This window comes from Telopea speciosissima, chromosome 8 (genome assembly GCF_018873765.1).
Source record: "Telopea speciosissima isolate NSW1024214 ecotype Mountain lineage chromosome 8, Tspe_v1, whole genome shotgun sequence".
Classification (NCBI taxonomy): domain Eukaryota; kingdom Viridiplantae; phylum Streptophyta; class Magnoliopsida; order Proteales; family Proteaceae; genus Telopea; species Telopea speciosissima.
Genome location: NC_057923.1, coordinates 61,717,330 through 61,738,992, shown reverse-complemented (window position 1 = coordinate 61,738,992; position 21,663 = coordinate 61,717,330). Strand labels below are relative to the sequence as shown.

Sequence of the window (21,663 nt, the reverse complement as noted above, 5' to 3'; positions counted from 1 at the left end):
CTGTCCTGGTTTCTAACATAAACAGGTCGAAACAGGGGAAGTTTTAAACTCCTCTCATATCTTGTCTTGGACTCGGTTGAGGTAAGTCACTTTTATAACATTGGTTTGGTTTGGTTTCAGTCTAAATCGAGATCTCGAACCGAGATTGTTCTAGATCTCGGTCTCGACTGAGATCTCGGCCGAGTTGATGTATTTTTCTCATTTCGTCCATGGTTTCATTTCAGAGTTGAAAAAAATGAGATATTTTCGAGATCTCGCTGAGACCTCGTTCCATGTCCCTCCCCTGGTGCTGGATAGCCATTTTGCATCCTTCTTACATTGTTGCAACAAGAATGCAAGCATTATGAACTTTTCTACTACAATTGGCACTTCTAAAACTACAAGAAATCTATTTCTTAATTTTCCCTAAGATATTCTTCCCAATTAAAACTATTTTTTAATATTCTTAAAAATAATAATTACCTAATTGACAAAAATTAATTAAGGAATAATGCATAAATAATTGCTATGAGTTGATAACGCGTCAACAATGATTCCATAAATTTTCATGATTTTTTCAAACCAAAATAGAATATATCCCTTTATTTTTTTTTTAAAACTTTTTAAAACAAAGTTTTAAAATTGATTTTGGACAAAATATAATCCTACTATGTGAAGCCGTAGATCAGCTAACGGTGTGTAACATACTAACATATAAAAAAATTGAAGGTCAAGCAGTATATATTTACCATATTTTTTGTCAAAATTAATTTCAAGTAAAAATGGTTAATTTCAAGTTCGAATCTTGATTCAAATCCAGCAAACAATCGAAGTTGTATTATTCCATAATGCCTTGATACAGCCAAAGATTGAAGCAATTTGGCAAAAAATCCAGAATTTTACTAGTTCCCAAAACTTTTGGTTAAAACTACTCTCGCTGTCTAAATTTCATGAATTGGATCGAAATGTGGAATTTTATGTATGTCATTGTATCTTTCCAGTGAAATTACCAAAACATTTCAGTCATGTTGATGTTGGTCATTTCGAAATTTCAACCGAAACCTTGTAAACCATCCAAGTTGCTGGTGGTTAAGGTTATGACCTGTAACCAATATAAACCATCGAAAAAGTTCGGTATTTCGACTGAAATTTCGAACTATGGACTTCAAGTGCTTCTTCAGGTAGAGGATGACATGGCCGTCATATGCCCAGGGAGTTGGAGCAGGTACCGTCGTCGTTCCCAAGGGCAGCCTAGTGATTTTGACCCTCCCTGTATTAGTATGTGGTATTGAGTTCTGGGATTGTAAACTTGTAATGTATTGTACTTATTGTCTATGATGCCACTTTTTAACAATGTATTTTGGATTTGTAACATTAAATGATTTCACTCTTTAATAATTGTGGAATGCTTTCCAATTTTATGGTTCTTCATTCCTAATGCATATTTCAGTTGTTTTGGTATAATGTTATGTTATATGCCTAAATTTTGTGTAGAATAGGGTATAAAGGGGAAAGGATACAATATGCTATGCTATACACTAGAATCATAGTATTAAATCTCGTTTCAGAAGGCCATTCGGCCAGACCAAAATTTTTGAGATACCGAATCGCCGAATATTTTATTTTTTCTATGAGTTTTGCCTGGCCATTTCTAGGTGTAAAATGCTGAAATGCCAAAACGAAATGACCAAAATAACCGAAATTTTGACGAAACAATGCATTTTTTAGACCGAAATTACTGAAACGAGATTATCTAAATTTCCAAAATATTGCATTTTTTCATTTTGACATTGCATCTCGTTTTCGGCCTGGCCGAAATATCTGAAATTTCCGAAATTTCGGCGAGATTTTGAGCTATGTCTAGAATCATAGAGTCCAAAGCCAAATTACCACTTTGGGTGTTTTTCCAATCTAATGATTTGAACATATGTAACCATACTTAAATAGGCACTCCCTGAAGTTTTAGGGCAGAATTTCACTATTTGGGCACTGAAATGGCCTTTTCTTTATTTTCAGCTGAAATCGACCAAATTTCTGTGCTTTCCCCCCATTTTGCTGAAACATTTCAATATCAGGCCTGGGCGAATTGGCCTGTTTCAACAAAATTTCGAACCTTGATCAGCGGATCCTTGTCTGGATCACTGATCTTGATACTAATTAGATTAGGCCACCGATCTAGATTGAATTAGTCAGTATTGAATCAGTCCTTTTCCCCACTCAATATTTGCTCGATTCACCAAGGAATATTTTGATTGCTTTTGGTGGATCGCTTGCTACTAGGTTGGATCAGATGTCAACCTGTGGAGACATTTTTTGTTGCTATTGGACAACAAGGGATGTGATGTTGGACACTGATCTGAACTCTATGTGATATAGGACACCGGGCTGAATTCTATCCCCCCCCCCTCTGAACCACTCAATTTGTGTATAGGTGATTTATTGGTCAGAAATTCAGTTGTGGAGTTTCAAGAATTGAGAGTTTTCTTTAGTATTTGGTGTTGCAAGTAGGAGAATGGATTATCAGGTTCAGTATTTTGGTTTTCCTTTTTGGTGTAATTCTAATGCAATGAAGTTTGGGACATTATAGTGGAAAATTGTGAAAAATGGAAGAATATATTATTTCGCTTTCTGGTATCTGTACAATCTCTAACTTCTAAAATTCCTCACTATTAGCATGCAAGCTATATAAAATTCAGAAAAGATCTTCTTTAGGCTAGTGGTTTTGAAGAAGGATCACAGGCTTTATTAGGAGCATGTACATAAGAGTAAGGAGGAGGAAGCAGAGTATGGGAACTTTAGGGAATATAAGTTTGGCCTTTTCCCTGAAGTTCGCTGTTAAGTGTTAGAAAAAGACTATATTACCCTCTGAGAATTTGTCTTAAAACATTCAACAAGGAAGATGTTCTCTCTCCTTGCTCTATCGTCTCCAACCATTGGAAAAGAAAAACTCGACCTTGAGGAGCTGAAACCGCCTCCGTTGCAGCCTTCATCTCCTCAATCTCCTTCTGGCCTGCCTCCAACCTCTTTAGTGCTTCATTCTCACCAGCCTTTACTGCTTCCACCTAAGCCATTGCGGCAGCTACTTTCATTTCAGCTAATTTATCAGATTCCTCAACTTTCCAGCTCAAAGACTCAAATTCCTCTCCTGAGATTGTGATCATTGCACCAGATTCTGATGTTGAAGCTCGAGTTGCATTTGTTCTTTCAGACAATAACTTAATCTGATCAAGTGCCATTGCCTCTGTTGTCTTTGCTTCTTCTGCCTCTTTCAGTGCAATCTGTAGTGTCGTTTCTGCTCCTTCCAGGGCAACCCAGGTGGCTTCGGCTTCTTTCTTCCGCTCTTCAACATTTCTCTTCATTTCTTCTGCCTCCTTTCTTGCATTTTCAGTTTCTGAGGATAGCTGTTGGAGGGTAGAGATCTGCTTATCAGAAGCATCTTTGAATTTAGATTCTTCAGTAAGGGCTGCTTCAAGCTCACCCTTACTTTTCTGGAGCTTGACAAGCGAGTTCCCAGCAATAGATTCGGTTTCTGCTTCCTTCTCTTTCAGATCAGAATGTTCCTTCTTCACTACTTCCAGCTCCACCTTAAGGGACTCCACCAAGCTCCTAAGAGTGCTTTCTTCTTCTGCCACTTTTTGCAATGCCTCTTTAGCACCATCAAGCTCTGAAGTCATAATTTCTTACAGAATCCAGATCAGAAGTGCGAGCATTTTTTATCTCCTTTTGTAAAGCCCCGATCTCAGCAGCTGTTTCAGCAAGCTTACCTTCGAGATTCCTGGTGATTTCAGGATCAAATTCTTTCTTCAAAGATAGCAGTTTCTTCTGTGCTTCTTCCAGGGCAGCTCTATAAGACTGCCTTTGGACATTTTTTTTCCTCAAGAATCTTTTCTTGCTCCTGCTGGGCTTGCAAAGAAGCCAGCTTCACATGCCCAAGTGATTCTTGTGTGGCTGCAATCTCCTTTGAGAGTTCAGCTGCCTTCTCTGCATTAGCCTTGGCTGTGACTTCCTCTTCTGCTGCTTGGTGGAATGCAGCAGATTTCTCTTCCACGGATGAGTCAAATTCCTGACGGAATTTCCTCAGTTCTTGTTTGGCAGCATCAAGTTCAGAAATCGTGGCTGCATACTGTTCTCTGGCATTGTCCAACTCCTGTCTCCAAGCACCATCAATTTCAACAAGGCAACCAGAGTTTGCTTCTTCCAGTTGCTTTGCTTGGTTCTTCGCCACTTCTGTCATCTTAAGAACTTAGGAGGAGAAGAGGGGCACCATTCGAGGGCTTCATTTGGTTAGGAGGAGACTGATGGCTCACAAGGTGTATACCACTCTCCGCCAATCAAGATTACCTTCAGAGAGTGTTGGAATGAGGAAGAATAGTGCCGGAGATACCTGCTAACAAGCTCTGGTTCTTCCAGAGTGTTCGAACGAAGGAAGAACTCTTTTTCATTTTCTCTCTTGTTATTAGAGGGTATTATTGGAATATCACAAACATAAGGGCATTTGGGGGTTCAATTGAATATATTTAGGGTGATGTCATCACTTAACAGCGATTTTTCATGGAATGGGTACGGTTGATAGAATCTTTTGATTTCAGGAGAGGGGAGAGCTATTACTCAATATGCAAGGGTGGGGTTTTTCATTTGGGCATAATCGAGGGGAGAAGGGAGTAATTTACTCTATTTTTTATTTTATACACAGGCCCTCTGTTATTTATTATAAGTAGAAGGGAAAAGAATTCATCTTTTTTTAACATAAACCCCTTTGTAAAATTAAAACTAATATGACATACATTTAGTGTTTTACAACCCCCCCGGTTATATAACATGCCTTGACTGCCTAGGATTGTCTTTCCGCCATGACAACTAGTGTGTGTATTTTCCATGGTTGATATTCATTATCATTTGATATATGATGCAGATGAGTGTAAGCGATCTCAACTTGTTATATGCCTGCACACGAGATAGAACTTTAATGATAGATGTGCAAGCCCGTGAGATCTCTGAGAGAGATCTGGAAGCAGGATTAAGGTTAGCCCATCCTGAGGTGGGTATAAGATTCTTAATGTGATATAGTATTCTCTTGGAATGGTGAATCTTGCTAAGATGTCTAGCTTTGATCATTCAGGCGACAAAATATCTAGAACCTCAGATTAGATTGGCTGCAAAAGCAGGGAAGCATAAGAAGGAATATAAATTATCAATGCTATCAGATACAACCCTTGAGAAAGTCAAGAGCTTGGCAGAAGGGGCAATAGAAGCTGTTTTTACAGATCCGACTTATGGAAAGGTGCAATTTTTCTTTCCTTGACACCACCCTAAGCCTTTCAATTGAGGTGCATGTGTGTCTTCCTTGTATCATTTATTTATTTTTATTATGAATATACAGTTTGAACGTGGAGAAGCCTTAGATAATATTACACAAGATGTAAAAAGAGTCCTCGAAGAAGAATGTGATGAGGAGAGCTTAAAAGTTTTGCCCAAGGCAGTTGACATGGTGAGGAAAAAGGTGAGTGCCAGTGTATCTTTATCTAATCTAGCAGTGTTTCCTCTTTTTTCTTAAAGTTGTATTTAGATACTTGTGTCTACTGTGATGTGCTGGATATTATTTTTGCATCTAGATTTTTTTTCCTGCTCTATTTTTCCAGGAAAAAACTAGAAGAAAAAATTTCAAGTAAAACCTTAACTTTTATTTATTTATTTTTTACCTGAAAGTATTCCTTTTATATGGTTTCCAACTGGAAAACAACTGTAGCCTTGGTAGCAAAGGTAAAATATTCTTAATTAAGATTGGGTTAAAATTTGAGTTTGATCCGAAGTACCCTTTTTTTTTTGGGTATTCTACTAATTCATGAACTAAGTAATCTTAGAAATGCATTTTTTTCATATATGAATTTATGAAATATGAAATAAACAAATTGTCTATTCCCTACTTCCCCCTTCACCCGCCAAAAAGACGAAAAAAGAAAAAGTAGTTATGTTAGGCACCTAATATGTGTACTATTGTCCATTGGATGCATTTTCGTATTCAGGTTATAAATGGGATTTAGGGAGAAAAGGGGCCTGTATACATATGAGTAAGAAAATAGATGGAGGGATAAACTGTAAAGAAACTTGAGTTTTCAATCAAAACAATAGTTCTAAATCTCTGTGAAATTTACAAACTCTAATGAATGGAAAGCTCAAGGTATTATACTTGACTCAATTCAACTAAGCCTTCTTCCAGTTAAGTGGGGTCCACTACATGAATTCTGTTTTTGCCATTTGCCGTGTTTAAGGCCATATTTATTGTTAGAAAGCTCAAGGAATCAAAATTCATGCATGTGCATTAACATTTGCTTTTTAATTTTTCAGATTGTTCGTAGAAGGATAATTGAGAAAGGAATCAGAGTTGATGGTAGACGTCTAGATGAAGTTAGGCCTTTATACTGTGAATCTGGTAATTTACCAATATTGCATGGATCATCGATTTTTTCTCGTGGAGATACCCAGGTCAGTACAATTATGTTTCCTTTCTTGTTTAAAGGGAAAGCTCATTCAGTATGATTTTGTCTGGACAGGCAATTTAAATTCATTCTGCCAAACTAAATTTCTTAGAATTACAAGTGCAGGTTCTATGCACTGTGACACTGGGCTCACCTGGAGACGCTCAGAGATTGGATTCTCTGGTTGGTCCATCCACAAAGCGTTTTATGCTTCACTATAGTTTTCCACCATTCTCAATTAATGAAGTTGGTAAACGTGGTGGTTTGAATAGGCGTGAAGTTGGGCATGGTAAGTTTCCTGTTATAATAAAATGTGATTTATTAACTGTTTGAAATGACTGCTGAATTTGAATCAACCTAGCAAGGCCACCATCCTAGGTGATCCTATGATGAGAGAGTTATTCAATAATTCCCCTGAATTTCTATTTCAAATGGATTTACTATTTTGTATTATAAGCATTTACTACACCACTGCTGCATAGGTAGTTTGATTCATTACTATATTCTCCTATGAAACATGTTGAGCTGTATATATATTCCACCTTCCTTTACATGTTTTTTAGCTTTTTCTAGAGTTCTTACTGGTTACTGTACCAAATAAATATTACTTAAAAAGGAACCATTTGGGAAGCGTCGGACCTGACAGCTAAGATTCTTCAGATATCATTTTATTACCATTTTATTACATCAGCTGTTTTTCCAAAAATGTTAGGAATTCTGCATGCTTGATTTACTGTAGAATTTTTTTTGGGGTGAATAATTTACTGTAGATTTAATCAGCTAGAGGTACGATTTAGTGGAAATAGCCATATCTCTTTTGATTAACTGCGGGTACGACTATGGTAATTGTCTCATGGTTGTCTGTGCTTGTTTTAATGAGAATAAAACTCCTCCAGTTCTATAAAGGATTAGTTTATTGAGTTTACGAAGGATAGGAGGAGCATCGTTGTGCACACAGCTGTTTTATCATCTTGCAATACAATAACAAGCATGATGGATGGATCTATTTAGTCCTATAGTCCGTCTTCTTAGTTGCTTATTTTACTACTGCAATGCTGATTGAAACTTGAGGACCATGCATCGTCAAAACATGCTAGAAATGGACAAGCTGAACTCAAGCAGCTGTTATACATGGTTGAATTAGTTCTGATAAGCTCTCTGTGATGATTTTGTTGCGGGAAGTGTAGGAATTTGGCCGTCATTTTACATAGTGAGGCCCATAATAGTCCAGTGCACCTAGAATTGTAACCAAGGTTCTAAAACTCTTGTTTCGACCAGCCAGAAACCGACATATGGTTGAAACTGGTCGAAACCTGTGATTTTTTCCCAGCCAACTCGAGCTGGTGGTTTTGAGGCCCAGGAATGCTTTATTTGATTTGATTGTTTGTATACAGCCTATTTTTGTCTAGGGATCCTTCGCATCCACCTGCAACCTCTTTTTTGGTAGGTACCACCTGCAACCATTGATTTACCTGTAGTCAATCGGAACGGTACTCTTTCATGCACTAAAAAGAATCCTTGGTTACGTATCCTATTGCTCATTTTGTTTCTATTTCCCAGCTTCCATATTCACTTCATAATTTTGCTTTGTCTTTGTTCGAGTACTCTGTTCCATAGTTGTCAAGGCGTCGCGCGACGCCTTGATGCCTTGTTGGTGTTGCTTTGATTTTTATCCTCTTCCAATGCCTAGGATCGCCTAGATTTCGTGACAAGCATGATCTGTTCCTAAAACTTATCATGAAGTGTTCTCTCACATTGGGTGGAAGACGACTATAGATGCGGAGATGGATGCCCTGCGATGTCATCAAACATGAACACTAGTTGATTTACCTTCAAGTAAGGAGCTTGTGAAGTGTCGTTAGGTGTATTCCATTAAGTATAACCCCATGGTTCTGTTGAGCGGCTTAAAGCTTGCCTGGTTGTTAACACTCAGGCCATAAATGGCATTGTGAAGTTTATTTTGAAACGTTTCTCCTATGGCCCATCTTAATTCTATTTGTGTTCTTATTTCCCTGGTTGTTAATCTTTATTAGTCCTTGTTAGCTTGATATAAAAAATGCCTTTTTATATGGTGATTCACTTGAAGAAGTCTGTATGGAGCTACCTCCTGGCCTCCTGGGTATGTTGCTCAATAAGGGAATTCACAAAAAGTATGTAAACTTCACATTCCCATTTATGGCCTGAAGCAGTGGAGAACTTGGTTTGACAAATTTAGCGAGTTGTTACTAGCTATGGATTCACACAGTGCTACTCTGATCATTCTCTTTTTATTTGTTGGAAGGATTCCAAGGTGATAGTGTTGGTTGTTGATGACTTTATGCTGATGACAATATCTTCTATGGTAGTGATTTAGCATGTATTGCAGATGTCAAATCTTACTTGCAGAGGCATTTTTCAGATGAAAGATTTAGGTGCCCTATGATGATAAGGAGTTTGTGGACGAGTATTGGTATAGAAGATTGGTTGGTAAACTCATTTATCTTACCGTTGCCGGACCTAGTAATCTGGTATATCTTTGTTGTTGATGTTATATGTCAGTTCATGGATAAACCTAGCAAGCTCATTGGGAGGAGTTTGTGGACAAGTATTGGTACAGAAGTTTGGTTGGTAAATTCATTTAACTTATCGTCACCAGACCTGGTATGTCTTTTGGTTTTGATGTTATATGTCAGTTCATGGATAAACCTAGCAAGCTCATTGGGAGGTAGCCTGTTTTATATTCAGATATCTTAAAGGTGCTCCAGGGAAAGGTTTCATTTATAAATCTCATTGTGATTATGACAATGTTGGTTATTTTGATGTTAGTTGGGCTGGTTCACAATATGATAGAAGGTCCACTACTGAGTACTGTACATTTGTTGGTGGTAATTTAGTTACTTGGAGGAATAACAAATAGGTTACAATGGCTAGATTTAGTGCTGAAGCAGAGGACAAAGCTATGACTCATATCGCAACAGAGTTAATGTGGTTGAAGTCACGTCTTCATGAGTTTGGTTTTCCAATTAGCAAGCCTATGGATATGTATTGTGATAATCAGGCTGCTGTTTATATTGTTAACAATCTAGTTTTTCATGAACGAATCAAGCATATTAAAGTTGATTGTCATTTTGTAACGGGATGATGTGATGTGGAAGTTGATTTCTGCTCCTTGTGTTAACTCTACAAATCAACTTGGTGACATGTTTATCCCCCAACTTGAGGGGGAATGTTGAAGTATTACCGTAAGGGGCAGTTTGGGAATGTTTCTCTGTGTTGGTTTTATGAGCAATTGTCTTGTAAGTCAGTATGGTATGTAACGCCCTAAGAAGACAGCATAGTACCGGCCTGCCTGGGAGATTGTTTAGGTGTCCCCCCCAAGAGACAACTTAGTTACAGGGGGTTTGGGAGATTGGTGAGCGGGTGCAAATTTAGTTCCACATCGGCTAGGGAGGGAGATCCTGAGCTATTGATAAAGAGTAGCCTCCTCTACTTGGTATGACGCGTTTTAAAGCCGTGAGGCCCATTGGGCTAAAGCGGACAATATCATGCCAATGGAGGGATTGGGTCGTTACACCCATAGATCAAGAACTCGTCTCGAGTACAGATTTTGACTTGGCCAAATAGCGAGTTGGGGTATTTTTTTTTTTTAACTCGGTGGCAAGTTTTGGTGGGTTTTAGACCTAGTTGGTCATGAAAGTTGGTATACAGCCTATTTTGGGCCATTTAAATAAAATGGCACTATCAAATTTGAAAAAATCAAAGTCCAACTAGGAGTTTCAGTAAGTGGGAAACCAGGACAGACACTTATGCCAGAAACTAGGACAGACACTTATTTATGCCTAATATCATTTATTTGTATTTCATTTACTTAAGATATTATTCATAAATAAGCAAATACCCCCTATTTGAATCCAATAAAAATAGTTTAAAAATAAAATTCCAAAAGGATAAAAAGTCAACCCCCCAGTTCAAGAACAAAAACTGGATTTTCGACGGTAGGTGCAATTTTCAACTTTTTAATGCTTGGGTTTTTCTCAAATCTAAAAATTCCATAAATCTTAATATTACAAAACATTGCTAAAAACCAAAAGTGCGGTAAAATATTCATTTGTTTTGATGTCTAAAAAAATATTTTCATTCAGAGAGATTTTGATAGCATTCGCGCACATCAAATTAAGTTTGACCGGTACATAACTCCTTCAATATAAATCAGATTTAAGCAATCTTGGACTTGTTGGAAAACTTTGTGCAAAACCACGAGATCTCGCCAGATTTTGGAACTAAAATGTTTGATTTAGGGTTGAGATTTGGGTCAGGTCGAGATCTCGCTGAGATTCGAGATCTCGTCTCGAGCTCTCAAAATAGCGAGATATTTGTTGAGATCTCGCGAGTTCTTGTTCTATGGTTACACCTCTATTTGGTAATACTTGGAGTCTGTTTTTTGGTTCATGTCCGACTGAGCTACGATATAGAGATATGAGCATTGAAATGTGTAAATTCGATATTCAATTCCTGGCATGTGCTGGATGCTATATGCTTAATTAAATGCTGAATTAATTGTTCTGGGTAGTTTCTGATTTATGTTTTATGCCTTTGGTGCTATTGGTGGAAGGCAGCTTGTATGTGGTTTGTTATCTCATTATGCTGTTTCAGGAATTCTCTTTAGAATTTTGACCGCTATTGCATTGATGTTTTTTTTCTATGCTGTTTCAGGAATTCTCTTTAGAATTTTGACCGCAATTGCATTGAATTTTTTTTTTTCTATGCTGTTGTTTAGGCACACTTGCGGAGAAAGCTTTGCTTGCCGTGTTACCTCCTGAAGATGATTTCCCATATACTGTCCGTGTCAATTCAGAAGTCATGGCTTCTGATGGCTCAACTTCAATGGCGACCGTCTGTGGAGGTATCATTGTTTGCTACTTGGTAACATTTAGCTCCTATCAGATGTAAATGCTTCATTTTGTCCTTTATGAAAAACTTTCTAAGTTTTTGGTGTAGGAGCTCTAAGAATGCTAGGAGGCCCTATTATGATTTCTCTTTCATTGACCAAAATCATTGTACTGAAGTGTTTGAACTCCTGTTGGGGCTCAGAATTTATAGTAGCAAGAACACTGCATGTTGAGAAAATATCTAGTGGCTATGACTGACAATAGTTGACTCTAGAAGCTATTGAATCTGCGATCTTCCTTTTTTTTTTTGGGTGTTCCTGCTTGCTTTTCCGTGGCTTCATTTCTTATCGTGCTTCAATGATTTTTCATTTGCTGTAATTGATGTATAAGGTAGCAAAGTTCAGCTTAGAATTCTCTGTTATGTTTCTTGTAGGAAGTATGGCTTTGATGGATGCTGGTATTCCAGTAAGAGAACATGTAGCAGGTGTTTCAGTGGGTCTTGTTAGTGAAGTTGACCCATCAACTGGAATGATTAATGATTATCGCATATTGACAGATATTTTGGTAAGATTTCTAGTATGCTAATTTTGTAACAAGGTCGGTTTGTGCTATAAAAAAAGAGCATCCCAGTGCCAAGGTCCCACTACTGCAGGGTCTGGCAGGGGCAAATGTACGCAGCCTTACCCCTGCTTTGCAGGAGAGGCTGTTTCCAAGTTTTGAACCCGCAACCAACAGGTTGCAATAGCGCAACTTAACCATTGTGCCAAGGCTGACCCACTGTCGGTTTGTGCTATGGTTCTTTTAATAATTGACAAACCTCTTTGTGCCGTTTTCACAATACCTGGATATGTCCAAAATCCATTAGAGATATCATTTTTTACTTAATTGCTGGTTTGGTGCATTATCCAAATCTATACCTAACCCTTAAGCTCTGTAAATCTCAATTGAGGACTTAAGTGGTAGTTAAATCCACATGCCCATCAATCTGCTTAGTTTATGACTTGTAGCCAAAAACACTGCCAGTTCATATTTCATTCAATGTTAGATTCTGCTATTCCTATATCCTCTTCAATGCTCCTAGTTCTTTTCCCTAAAAATCATGGTCATAATTTTTACTTATTAAACCTTGATATTCTTCAAAGAATTTCATGCTACAGTGCCCAGAATCATCTCAATTGGTGCCACTCTGGGATTTTGAGTGCTGTTTAGCAGTCCAAGGGTGACCCCTTGTTAAATGTGTTCTCCAAAATAGAAGGAACCATATAGTCGTTGTAGTCTTATCCACGTTGAAATAAGTTCTTACTTAAACCTAAAGTGTCTGGTCTGCATAATGTAGATGCCACACAAATCCACACACACACACAATCATTCCTTCTTCCCCCTGTTCTTTAGTATTCAATGATGCTTCTGTCAACTTTACCAAGCCTTTTCCCAACCAAATGGGGTTGGGTAATTCGATGATACTTCTCTTTAAATATTGTAGAACCAAACAGTTATCTCACTGATTGTCTTCTTTCTCTTCTATTGTACAACTGTCAATAGAATCCGTCTAGGGAGAGTTCTATTTTCTTGCATTGTCATTGCTTCTTCAAATTTCAAAAAGAAAAGAAAGATAAACAAAATTTTGTAATTTTTCATAAATGACCAAATCTTTTTTGCGTTAGTACCATAGTCATTTTGTTTCTTACGATTATCATGCAAATTTGTAGAAAATTACTATCAATGTATTTTCAGTTTTCATACAGATGTAAGACACTGGATATGATCCAAAATGTAGGACCTTCTTAAAATTGACGCTTCAACAATTTTGTTCGACTCCATTCAACAATTGGGTTTCTAAGTTGCAAACCCGTACCATATAAGTACTTCATAAATATTTTTTCTAGATACGTTCTTCATCAATTGGTCTACTATGCTTGGTTAGAAATTTTGGACCATTATTTTACTTCCCTATGAGCACAGGGCTGTAATTTTTTATTCTTCCTCTTTGCCGACTTGTATATGTCTGTTTTGATCAATAAAAGGGTGATTAACCACATGCATAACTGTATATCACTATAGGGCCTAGAAGATCATCTAGGCGACATGGACTTCAAAATTGCTGGGACAAGAAAAGGAATAACTGCTATTCAGTTGGATATCAAACCTGCTGGAATTCCGTTGGATATCATCTGTGAAAGTTTGGATGTTGCGGTAAAGGGTCGTCTTCAAATCCTTGACCATATGGAGCGTGAGATAAATGCACCGCGCACTCAAGATGATAGGAATTCCCCACGATTAGGTTTAAAGCTTCTCTTTCATTCAAATTTTGTTTATAACAGTTATACATTTGTCTATGTGAATAAAGGAACAAGTTTGTGGGATCATGATATGCTTAAATATTTAATTCTTTTGTAGCTACACTGAAGTTCAGCAATGATTCCCTTCGGCGCTTGATGGGCCCCCAAGGTGTTCAGAAGAGGAAAATCGAACAAGAAACAGGTGCATTTCGAACTTTAAAATGCTCTCAATATAGCTCCACCTGAATTCTGGACACCTAAAGAAATTAGAGATCCCTAAAACTGAATCTAAAGCCAGGTAGCCTATATCTCAGCAATCAGAATTACGCATTACCAAGTATTCTAATCTGAATACGAATATAGTAAGTTCTACCATGAATAGTATTCAGTAGTTGCATTCACAAGTGTTTCAAAAATTTGGATATCTAGCAGAAACTCAAATCAGAATTTTGGATTTTGAAAAAACTCTTTATGTGAGTGAGGGAGAAATTTGATTTCTTTCTAACTGTGGTTCTGATTAGCCTGAAAATTGGATTGAATCTCTTTGATGTCAAACCTTAACTTGCAAATCAGAATGATTTCTCTGCCAAATAAGAGTTGTGGTTGCCTGAATTGACTTTCTAAGTAGAAATCAATTACAGATCGAAAGGGCTGAAAGGAATGGGTAATTCACTGTACTATTTTAAGGGGGCCTGACTCAACTCATCTCTACTAATCCTTTTCCCACTAAGTGGCATCGGCTAATAGAATTCTGTTCCTCAATTTGACTCTCATGGTCAAGTTAGTTTTCAAGCATAGGCTATTTGTATCTTTAATCACTACTTTCCAAGTCACCTTTGGTACACGCAGTGTTTTAACTCTATAATGAGTAACATGTCACTCCTCCTTAGTCCTGCACTCAAAGGCCTCGACTGGAATGACCATACCACATTAAGCAATGCTCCCTCAACCTATCTTTTCTTATTCTATGGGGACTGAACTAAAATAATAAGAAGGAAGTTGTGCAACTCAGGATGGTGAAACTGAACAAAACTTAAAATAGATTAAAAAATTCATAAACTAAATGTAGGATATTAAAGTAATGGAGAATTAGATCAGTAGAATTTAAAATCAAATAACCTGAATTGTTTAACAAGAAAACAAAAACTAGAAGCTCCGAAACACAAAAGCGGCCAGGGTATATGATTATATGTGTAGCTCTCAAATAGTCTGTGTTAAAGGTGAATCAACTTTTTCTTTTTTTGGTAATAAAAGGCGAATCAACTTAAGTAAACTCGTATTGACCTTGATCTGCCGGTTGCATCAACCGGTGGGTCTTGCTGTCCTATTTCGGACTGCTATGTGTGGGACCCCCGAATCCCACATCGAATTGACCCCCATGTGTTTTGACTTATTGTATGACCTACCTTCAGCTCCATGCCCAGTATGGAGTCAAGGTGGAGTGTCCGCGGGGTCCAACTGGAGAATTAATCTGTTTGGCTGGATTAAGTGCGCAGGCAAACAAGCCTAAGTGTCCCTAACCTATATATATCATTTTGAGTCTTAAAGACTCATAGTCATCTCTTTCAAACCAGAGAAAGGAGAGGAAATAAAGGAACTCAATAAAGCAGCTAGGCCATACTGCCTTACTTATAAAGTGGGTTTTACCCTCTTGTTAGACAACACCAGTAGTCTCCATTGATATACTATATCAAATGGCCTAGACCGCTATTGTATTTGTTTTGTCAGGTTCAAGACAACAATTCCATTGAAGAGGAGAAACGACAGGATGGGATGCAACAACCATATTAGTGGAGAAAGAAGCATCGAAGTAGTAAAATTCAAAATATTCGTGCCTGCTGCCAATCATCCTCTTCATATAGAGATCCTAAAACAGCACAATGCGAAGGATAGAATGCACCATAACAATTCAAAGACATTATGTTGAGTAATGGACAACAATTCAAAGGAAATTTTGGTACACGAACAAAAAAGTATATAGAAGATGATGGAATTTGGCAATACCATGACCATGAACATTAGAGAATGAACCATTAGCTAAAGCAATAGGAGAAATGTACTTTTCTGATGATAGGAGGAAAATACTATAGACTTACCAGTCATGGGAGTAGATGCCCCTGAATCAATGACCATTGAAGAGTCTGATGTGGAAGCCAGAAGGACAGGAAACCTGAATGAGCCAAGGTGGTAGAATGGTTGGAAGAAGAGGCTCTGGATCGAGTTCAAGCTGCTGAACCAGTTGAACCTATTATACTCCTTCCAAGATACCACACCAAAATGTATTCGGTTGTCAACAATCTGTCCACTACTGTTGGAAGTCTGAAGTCCATCACTATCAGAAATAACTTGGTTGGTCCATTGAGGTTTGCCATATTTATCCCAACATTTGTCAACAGTGTGATTAGTTCTACGGTTCTACCACAATGAGTATACTGACGATTTCCTGGAGGATTAGTAATTCAACATATTCAATGACCTCCCCTTGAATCTCTACTTGACCTCGAGAGTCACCTCCTCTACTGCAACCAGCAGTAATGAGAAGAGAAAATTCTCCTTAGCGACTCTTGGTGTGAGAGTAGAGGATGAAGGAACATCCACCCGCTTCAGTCTAGCATAGGCACTACTCATAGATGTCAAGTTGTCAGTAACATCTGATCTTTTATGCCCTTGAACTCAAAATTCAGACCAGAGAAATTTCGCAACTTGAAAATTTGCCCTTTGATTATTATAGGGGGTGATCTGAATGTGTTGGGAGAGATCGTAGAGGCTATGAAGGCATTCATGGGAGCTATGGAGTTGGAGAGAGGAATGAGGAAGGGATTTCAGTTCTAGACTTTGTGGTAGCTTACGATTTATCCATTGTACACACCTTTTTTCCAAAAGAGACAGGAGCATTTGGTTACCTACAAAACTGGGCATCATACCAGCCAAATAGATTTCTTCCTAACAAGGTCTGGCAGATTGTTTTGTAAGGACTGTACGGTTATGCATGGGGAGAGCCTAACCACTCAACATAGATTAGTGGTCCTGGATATGTGCCTCATTACGCAAGATCATAATATAGGGGAGCCTATTTACCTTAAGATAAGGTGGTGGAGCTTAGAAGAAGACTCCTTGAACTCATTTACGAATAAAATGGTCAAACAAGTAAAGTGGGACTTTGAAGGCGACACTAATACGATGTGGAACGAGATGATGGCTTGTATTAAGAAGGCAACTAAAGAGGTACTAAGGGAATCGAAAGGTAAACGTCAAGTACCTAGAGAGACTTGGTGGTGGGATGTTGAGGTCCAAGCAACCATCAAGGCTAAGAAAACTAGTTTTAAGACATGGCAAAGGACGAATGAGGTAAAGGATCTAAACATGTATAGATTTTCCAGAAATTAAGCTAAGAAGATTGTGTGGAAAGCAATTGCAAGGAAAGGAAATATGATGATCTTGATAACAATTTGAGCACAAAGGAAGGGGTAGAAGCTATCTATAAGATAATTAAAGTAAGAGAAAGGATGATAGAGATTTTGACCATATTAGATGTATTAAAAGTGTAGATGGTAGAGTACTAACAAGAGATGAGGACATTAAAAAGCGATGGAATGAGTATTTTTGCAGCCTACTAAAATGAAGACGTTTCAAGTAATAGTGCCCCGGAGAGTTGTATTAGTCTTCGTGACACCACATGTTGCAGATATATAAACAAAATTATGATGTTTGAGGTAAAAGAAGCTTTATGAAAGATGAAAGTAGGCAAGACGCCAGGCCCAGACGGAGTCCCAATAGAAGTGTGGAAGAGCCTAGGAATCTGTGGTGTAGTCTGGCAAACCAAGTTTTTTAACAAGATTATGAGTACAAAGAAAATGCTAGATGAATGGAAGAGAGCATTGTGGTTCCAATATACAAAAATAAAGGTGATATTCAGAGCTGCAATAACTATAAAGGCATAAAACTAACGAGTCATACAATGAAGTTATGGGATAGGGTAATTGATACCCACCTGAGAAAGGAAACTATTATTTCGGAGAACCAATTTGGCTTTTTGCCAAGAAGATCCATGATGGAAGCTTTATTCTTACTTAGGAGACTGATGGAAAGGTATAGAGAGGACAAGAAGGATCTCCATGTGGTCTTTATTGACCTAGAAAAGGCCTATGATAGAGTCCCTAGAGAGCTAATCTAGCACATACTAGAGAAGAGGAGGGTGCCATGTAAATATGTGGACAGAATTAAAGATTTGTATGATTGTGCGGTGACTAGATTAGGCCTATGGTTGTAGGTAGTGAGTTCCCAATTATTATTGGGCTTCATTAAGGATCAGCCTTAAGCCCTTTTTTGTTTGCGCTTGTCATGGATGATTTAACTAAAGACATACAAGATGACATTCCTTGTTGTATGCTTTTTGCTGATGATATTGTGTTGGTGCTTGGTGGATGAGACAAAAGAAGGGATTAACGCCAAGTTGGAGTTATGGATATCAACTTTGGAATCAAAAGGTCTTAAGACAAGTAGAACAAAGATGGAGTATATGGTGTGTAACTTTAGCCACACTATGACGGTTAAAGAGGTTTTTTTTTTTGGTGAATAAAAAATTCATTATCAAAAACGTCAGAGAGGGGAGGAGAGGGGAAGGGAGAATAGACAAGGAAAAGGGGGGGGGGGGAAGCTATATAAGGCTTGGATGAGACAAAAGAAGGGATTAACGCCAAGTTGGAGTTATGGATATCAACTTTGGAATCAAAAGGTCTTAAGACAAGTAGAACTAAGACAGAGTATATGGTGTAACTTTATCCACACTATGATGGTTAAGGAGGTTTCTTATTTTTTGGTGACTAAAAAATTCATTACCAAAAGCCCCAGAGAGGGGAGGAGAGAGGGGGAGGGAGGACATACAGGGAAGGGGGGGGGGGGAAGCTATACAAAACTCAAGCCCTAAGGAGCCGGGCCGTCAAGAGTGAAGAAGAAAAACATCAAGACCCCAGGATACAACAATATGCCTGTTCCTTGGGGTATCAACAAGAGGACTATGGGGAAACATGAAGTTTAGAGCTAACATAGAAGAAGATGTCTTTCCAAATCATGTCAATAGAGAGAGAATTGGAGGTCCATCTTCAAAGATTCCGCTCCATCCAAATATGAAAAATAGCAGCCCCAAACACAAGCTTGCCGGCGGAATCACAAATTTTACTACCTGAAAAAACCCTACTCAACCAAAGCCACTCCTTTGCAAATGGAAGAGGTCTCCTGCTACGGTGCCAAATAGAGGCCAAGGCTTTCTCCCAAATAGAGAGGGCTATGGGGCAAGAAAAAAAGAGGTGGTCGATGTCCTCAAAATCGTTCCAACATAGAATGCAAGAGGGGGAAACAAGGATGTGGTGGTGGAGAAGAAATGATTGGGTGGGGAGGCAAAGGTTGAGGGTTCTCCAAAGTCTAAACGTTAAAGCTATGATGAGGGATATGGCCTTTGAACCAGACAATATTGGACCAGGGGACCGGGGGGGGGGGGCATGGTGTTTGACAAAGTCCGAAGCTGAGGAAGAGCTGAAAACCTCATTAGGGGAGGGGAACCAAGTAACCTTATCCGAGAGAGAAGGGTTGTGGGGGGGGGGAGGAGGGGGGAGAGACGCCCAAACTTGGGAGAGGCAAGGGGGAAAAGGGGAGAGGAAGTCCATGATCCTAACTTCTAAGGAGATGATTGTGGAGAGAGGAGCGGAGTTAGGAATGCCAAAGGAATAAACCGATCGAGCACCAATGAAATTGTAGAGGACACCTAGGGGATGCCAAGGATCTAGCCAGAGGGATATAGAGGTCCCATTGGCGATCATTGAAGAGGTAGCTGAAAGTGCTGAGGGACGAAGGTGGAGGATCTTGCGCCAAACCCAGGAGGGATCGACGGGCTGGGGAACTATCCAGATGGAGTCCTGTTTAAGGAGATAGGAATAGACCCAGTTAACCCAGATGGAATCGTGCTTAGTGGAGATTTTCCAGATTAGCTTGAGAATGCCAGCAATATTATAATCATGGATTCTACGAATGCCAAGGCTTTTTTTGAATTTTGGCGAGGTGGCAGTCCAGCTAATTGGGTGAAGAAATTTGGAAGATTCCTTTCCTTTCCACAGGAAGGAGCAAAAGAGGGATTCCATGGCAGAGATGGTGGATTTTGGAAGTACATAGATACCACACCAGCAAATGTAGGAGGATTGAAGGACTGATTTGATCAGAACAATCCTATCTACAAAAGAAAGGAGTTTGCCCATCCAAAGTTGGAGCTTGTTACGGTTAAGGAGGTTTTAAATATTGATGATAAGGAGATACCTCAAAGTGATTACTTTAGATATCTGGGCTCTATCGTAAATGAAGAAGGCGATATAGAGGATGATGTTTCCCAAAGAATTAAAATGGGATGGATGAAGTGGAGAGGTGCAACCGACGTACTGTGTGATTGACATATTCCTTTAAAGTTCAAAGGAAAATTTTATAGGACTGCCATATGACCGGCTATGATGTATGGTGCAGAATGTTGGGTAGTTAAGAAGCGTCATATACATAAACTAAGTGTATAAGAGATGAGGGTGTTGAGATGGATGTGTGGCAAGACTAGGAAGGATAAAGTAAGGAATGACCATATTAGTGCCAAGTTGGGAGTAGTTCCTATACATGATAAGCTATGAGAGAGTCGTTTGAGTATGGTAATGTAGGACTGGATTGAAGGCTCAACCAGTCCCAAACAGGATCTGAAATCAGGGAAAAATTTGTTCAATTCAATGGGTTAAGGCTGGGTTGGTTTGGTGGATTACTGGTAAGTCTAAGGTCAGGGTTAAGTTGAGGGGATAGGTCAGATCAATAGGGAATCAAAAAAGGGCTAAGGAAACAAATCTGCAGCAGCAGTTGTCTCTGCCGATTGGCACTGCCGACTGGGAAAACAGGGTTTAATTGGATTTTGGAGATTTCCTGTGGAAGGTGATCTGCAGGTCAGATGGGGCTAAGGGTAGGATCGAGTGGAGGTCTTACTGTCTTAGAGATGGGGGGGGGGGGGAGGTTTACTGAAAAGCTTGAAGTAAACTAATGGCTGAATTGGGCAGGAGAGGGAGGGAACGGAATTAGAAGGTTAGTCAAAAATAGAAGGTAACCTGGGAATGAAGGTATGGGCAGCAGCAATGGAGTTCGGTTGAAGGGGAGAGACTTCTGAAGCCTTGAAGGCTTGCAGGGAACGAAACTCAGCAACAAGAAAGAACCTCCTGGGCTTCACATCGCAAGGTGTCAGCATGATCCAACACCAGCTCCTCTCTCCGAGGATCGAACACCAAGGAACAGCTTCATGGAAGCAAAACTTGCATAACAGCAGAGATATATTTTTTTAATCAAATCGTGGGCTTCTTGCCCCCCCTGGGTTGCTTTTATTAACTGATGAAAAGAGGTAAAGGGTTCAAAATTGGAAAATCTCAAAATTAGAAACTTGCAATTTTGGACCATACTTGAGATACAAGACACTATCAGCCCAAATAACTCATGGCTGATGTGAGACTGACTTTTCTACTAACAACTTAAATAAAGAAAAGGACTTAACTAATCTATGGGACCACCACTTAAACTAGACCATATGAACCAACCGGTTCACTGGTTTATTACAAAACTCAAGAATTAAAACATAAAACAACCCAGTGAAATTGTGGGCTACTGCTGGACAGTAGCCTACTCAAAATTGTGGCTGGCTGCCAAGGTAGGCAGCAGCTTTCTTCTTCTTCTTCCTTGAATACACCCTTGTTTCTGCATCATATGGCCATGTTCAACTGAGGCCTTGAGGTGCGCCAGATCAGAAGAGTGATTTGAATCAGATTGAAGTAACTAAAAGAGCCAGGGGCAGGCACATAGTGAAGTGGTGAGGATAGACATGCATAGCTTAGGTCTCGTATCTTGTATGACTTCGAACAGTGCTGACTGGAGAGCAAGGATCAATGTAGCCGCCCCATTTAGTTGTGTTAAGGCTATGTTGTTGTAGTATCAGAAGTAAGGACTGATACTGATTTAGTTCCTTCCACTTGCCTTTCAAAGCACTATAATAATCACTAT

General features: G+C 38.9%; 2 protein-coding genes across 2 annotated transcripts in view; one reads left to right on the top strand and one right to left on the bottom strand.

Moving 5' to 3' along the window:
* LOC122638397 (polyribonucleotide nucleotidyltransferase 2, mitochondrial-like) overlaps positions 1-21,663 on the top strand; it is a 75,586-nt gene that overhangs the window by 16,367 nt on the left and 37,556 nt on the right. Inside the window, exons 4-12 of the mRNA XM_043831342.1 lie at positions 4,892-5,017; positions 5,099-5,260; positions 5,360-5,479; positions 6,325-6,462; positions 6,582-6,744; positions 11,212-11,337; positions 11,757-11,887; positions 13,385-13,604; positions 13,721-13,804. Of these exons, the coding sequence (XP_043687277.1) occupies positions 4,892-5,017; positions 5,099-5,260; positions 5,360-5,479; positions 6,325-6,462; positions 6,582-6,744; positions 11,212-11,337; positions 11,757-11,887; positions 13,385-13,604; positions 13,721-13,804 (1,270 nt within the window). The remainder of the gene's footprint in view (positions 1-4,891; positions 5,018-5,098; positions 5,261-5,359; positions 5,480-6,324; positions 6,463-6,581; positions 6,745-11,211; positions 11,338-11,756; positions 11,888-13,384; positions 13,605-13,720; positions 13,805-21,663) is intronic.
* On the bottom strand, positions 2,954-3,678 carry LOC122638400 (WEB family protein At5g55860-like). Its single transcript, XM_043831348.1, has one exon. It carries the CDS (start codon positions 3,651-3,653, stop codon positions 3,042-3,044), a length of 612 nt encoding a protein of 203 aa, XP_043687283.1. The 5' UTR covers positions 3,654-3,678; the 3' UTR covers positions 2,954-3,041.

What these genes read in the sequence shown, in the direction of transcription:
- LOC122638400 (XM_043831348.1), bottom strand. Translation starts at nt 3,653, where the DNA reads ATGACTTCAGAGCTTGATGGTGCTAAAGAGGCATTGCAAAAAGTGGCA.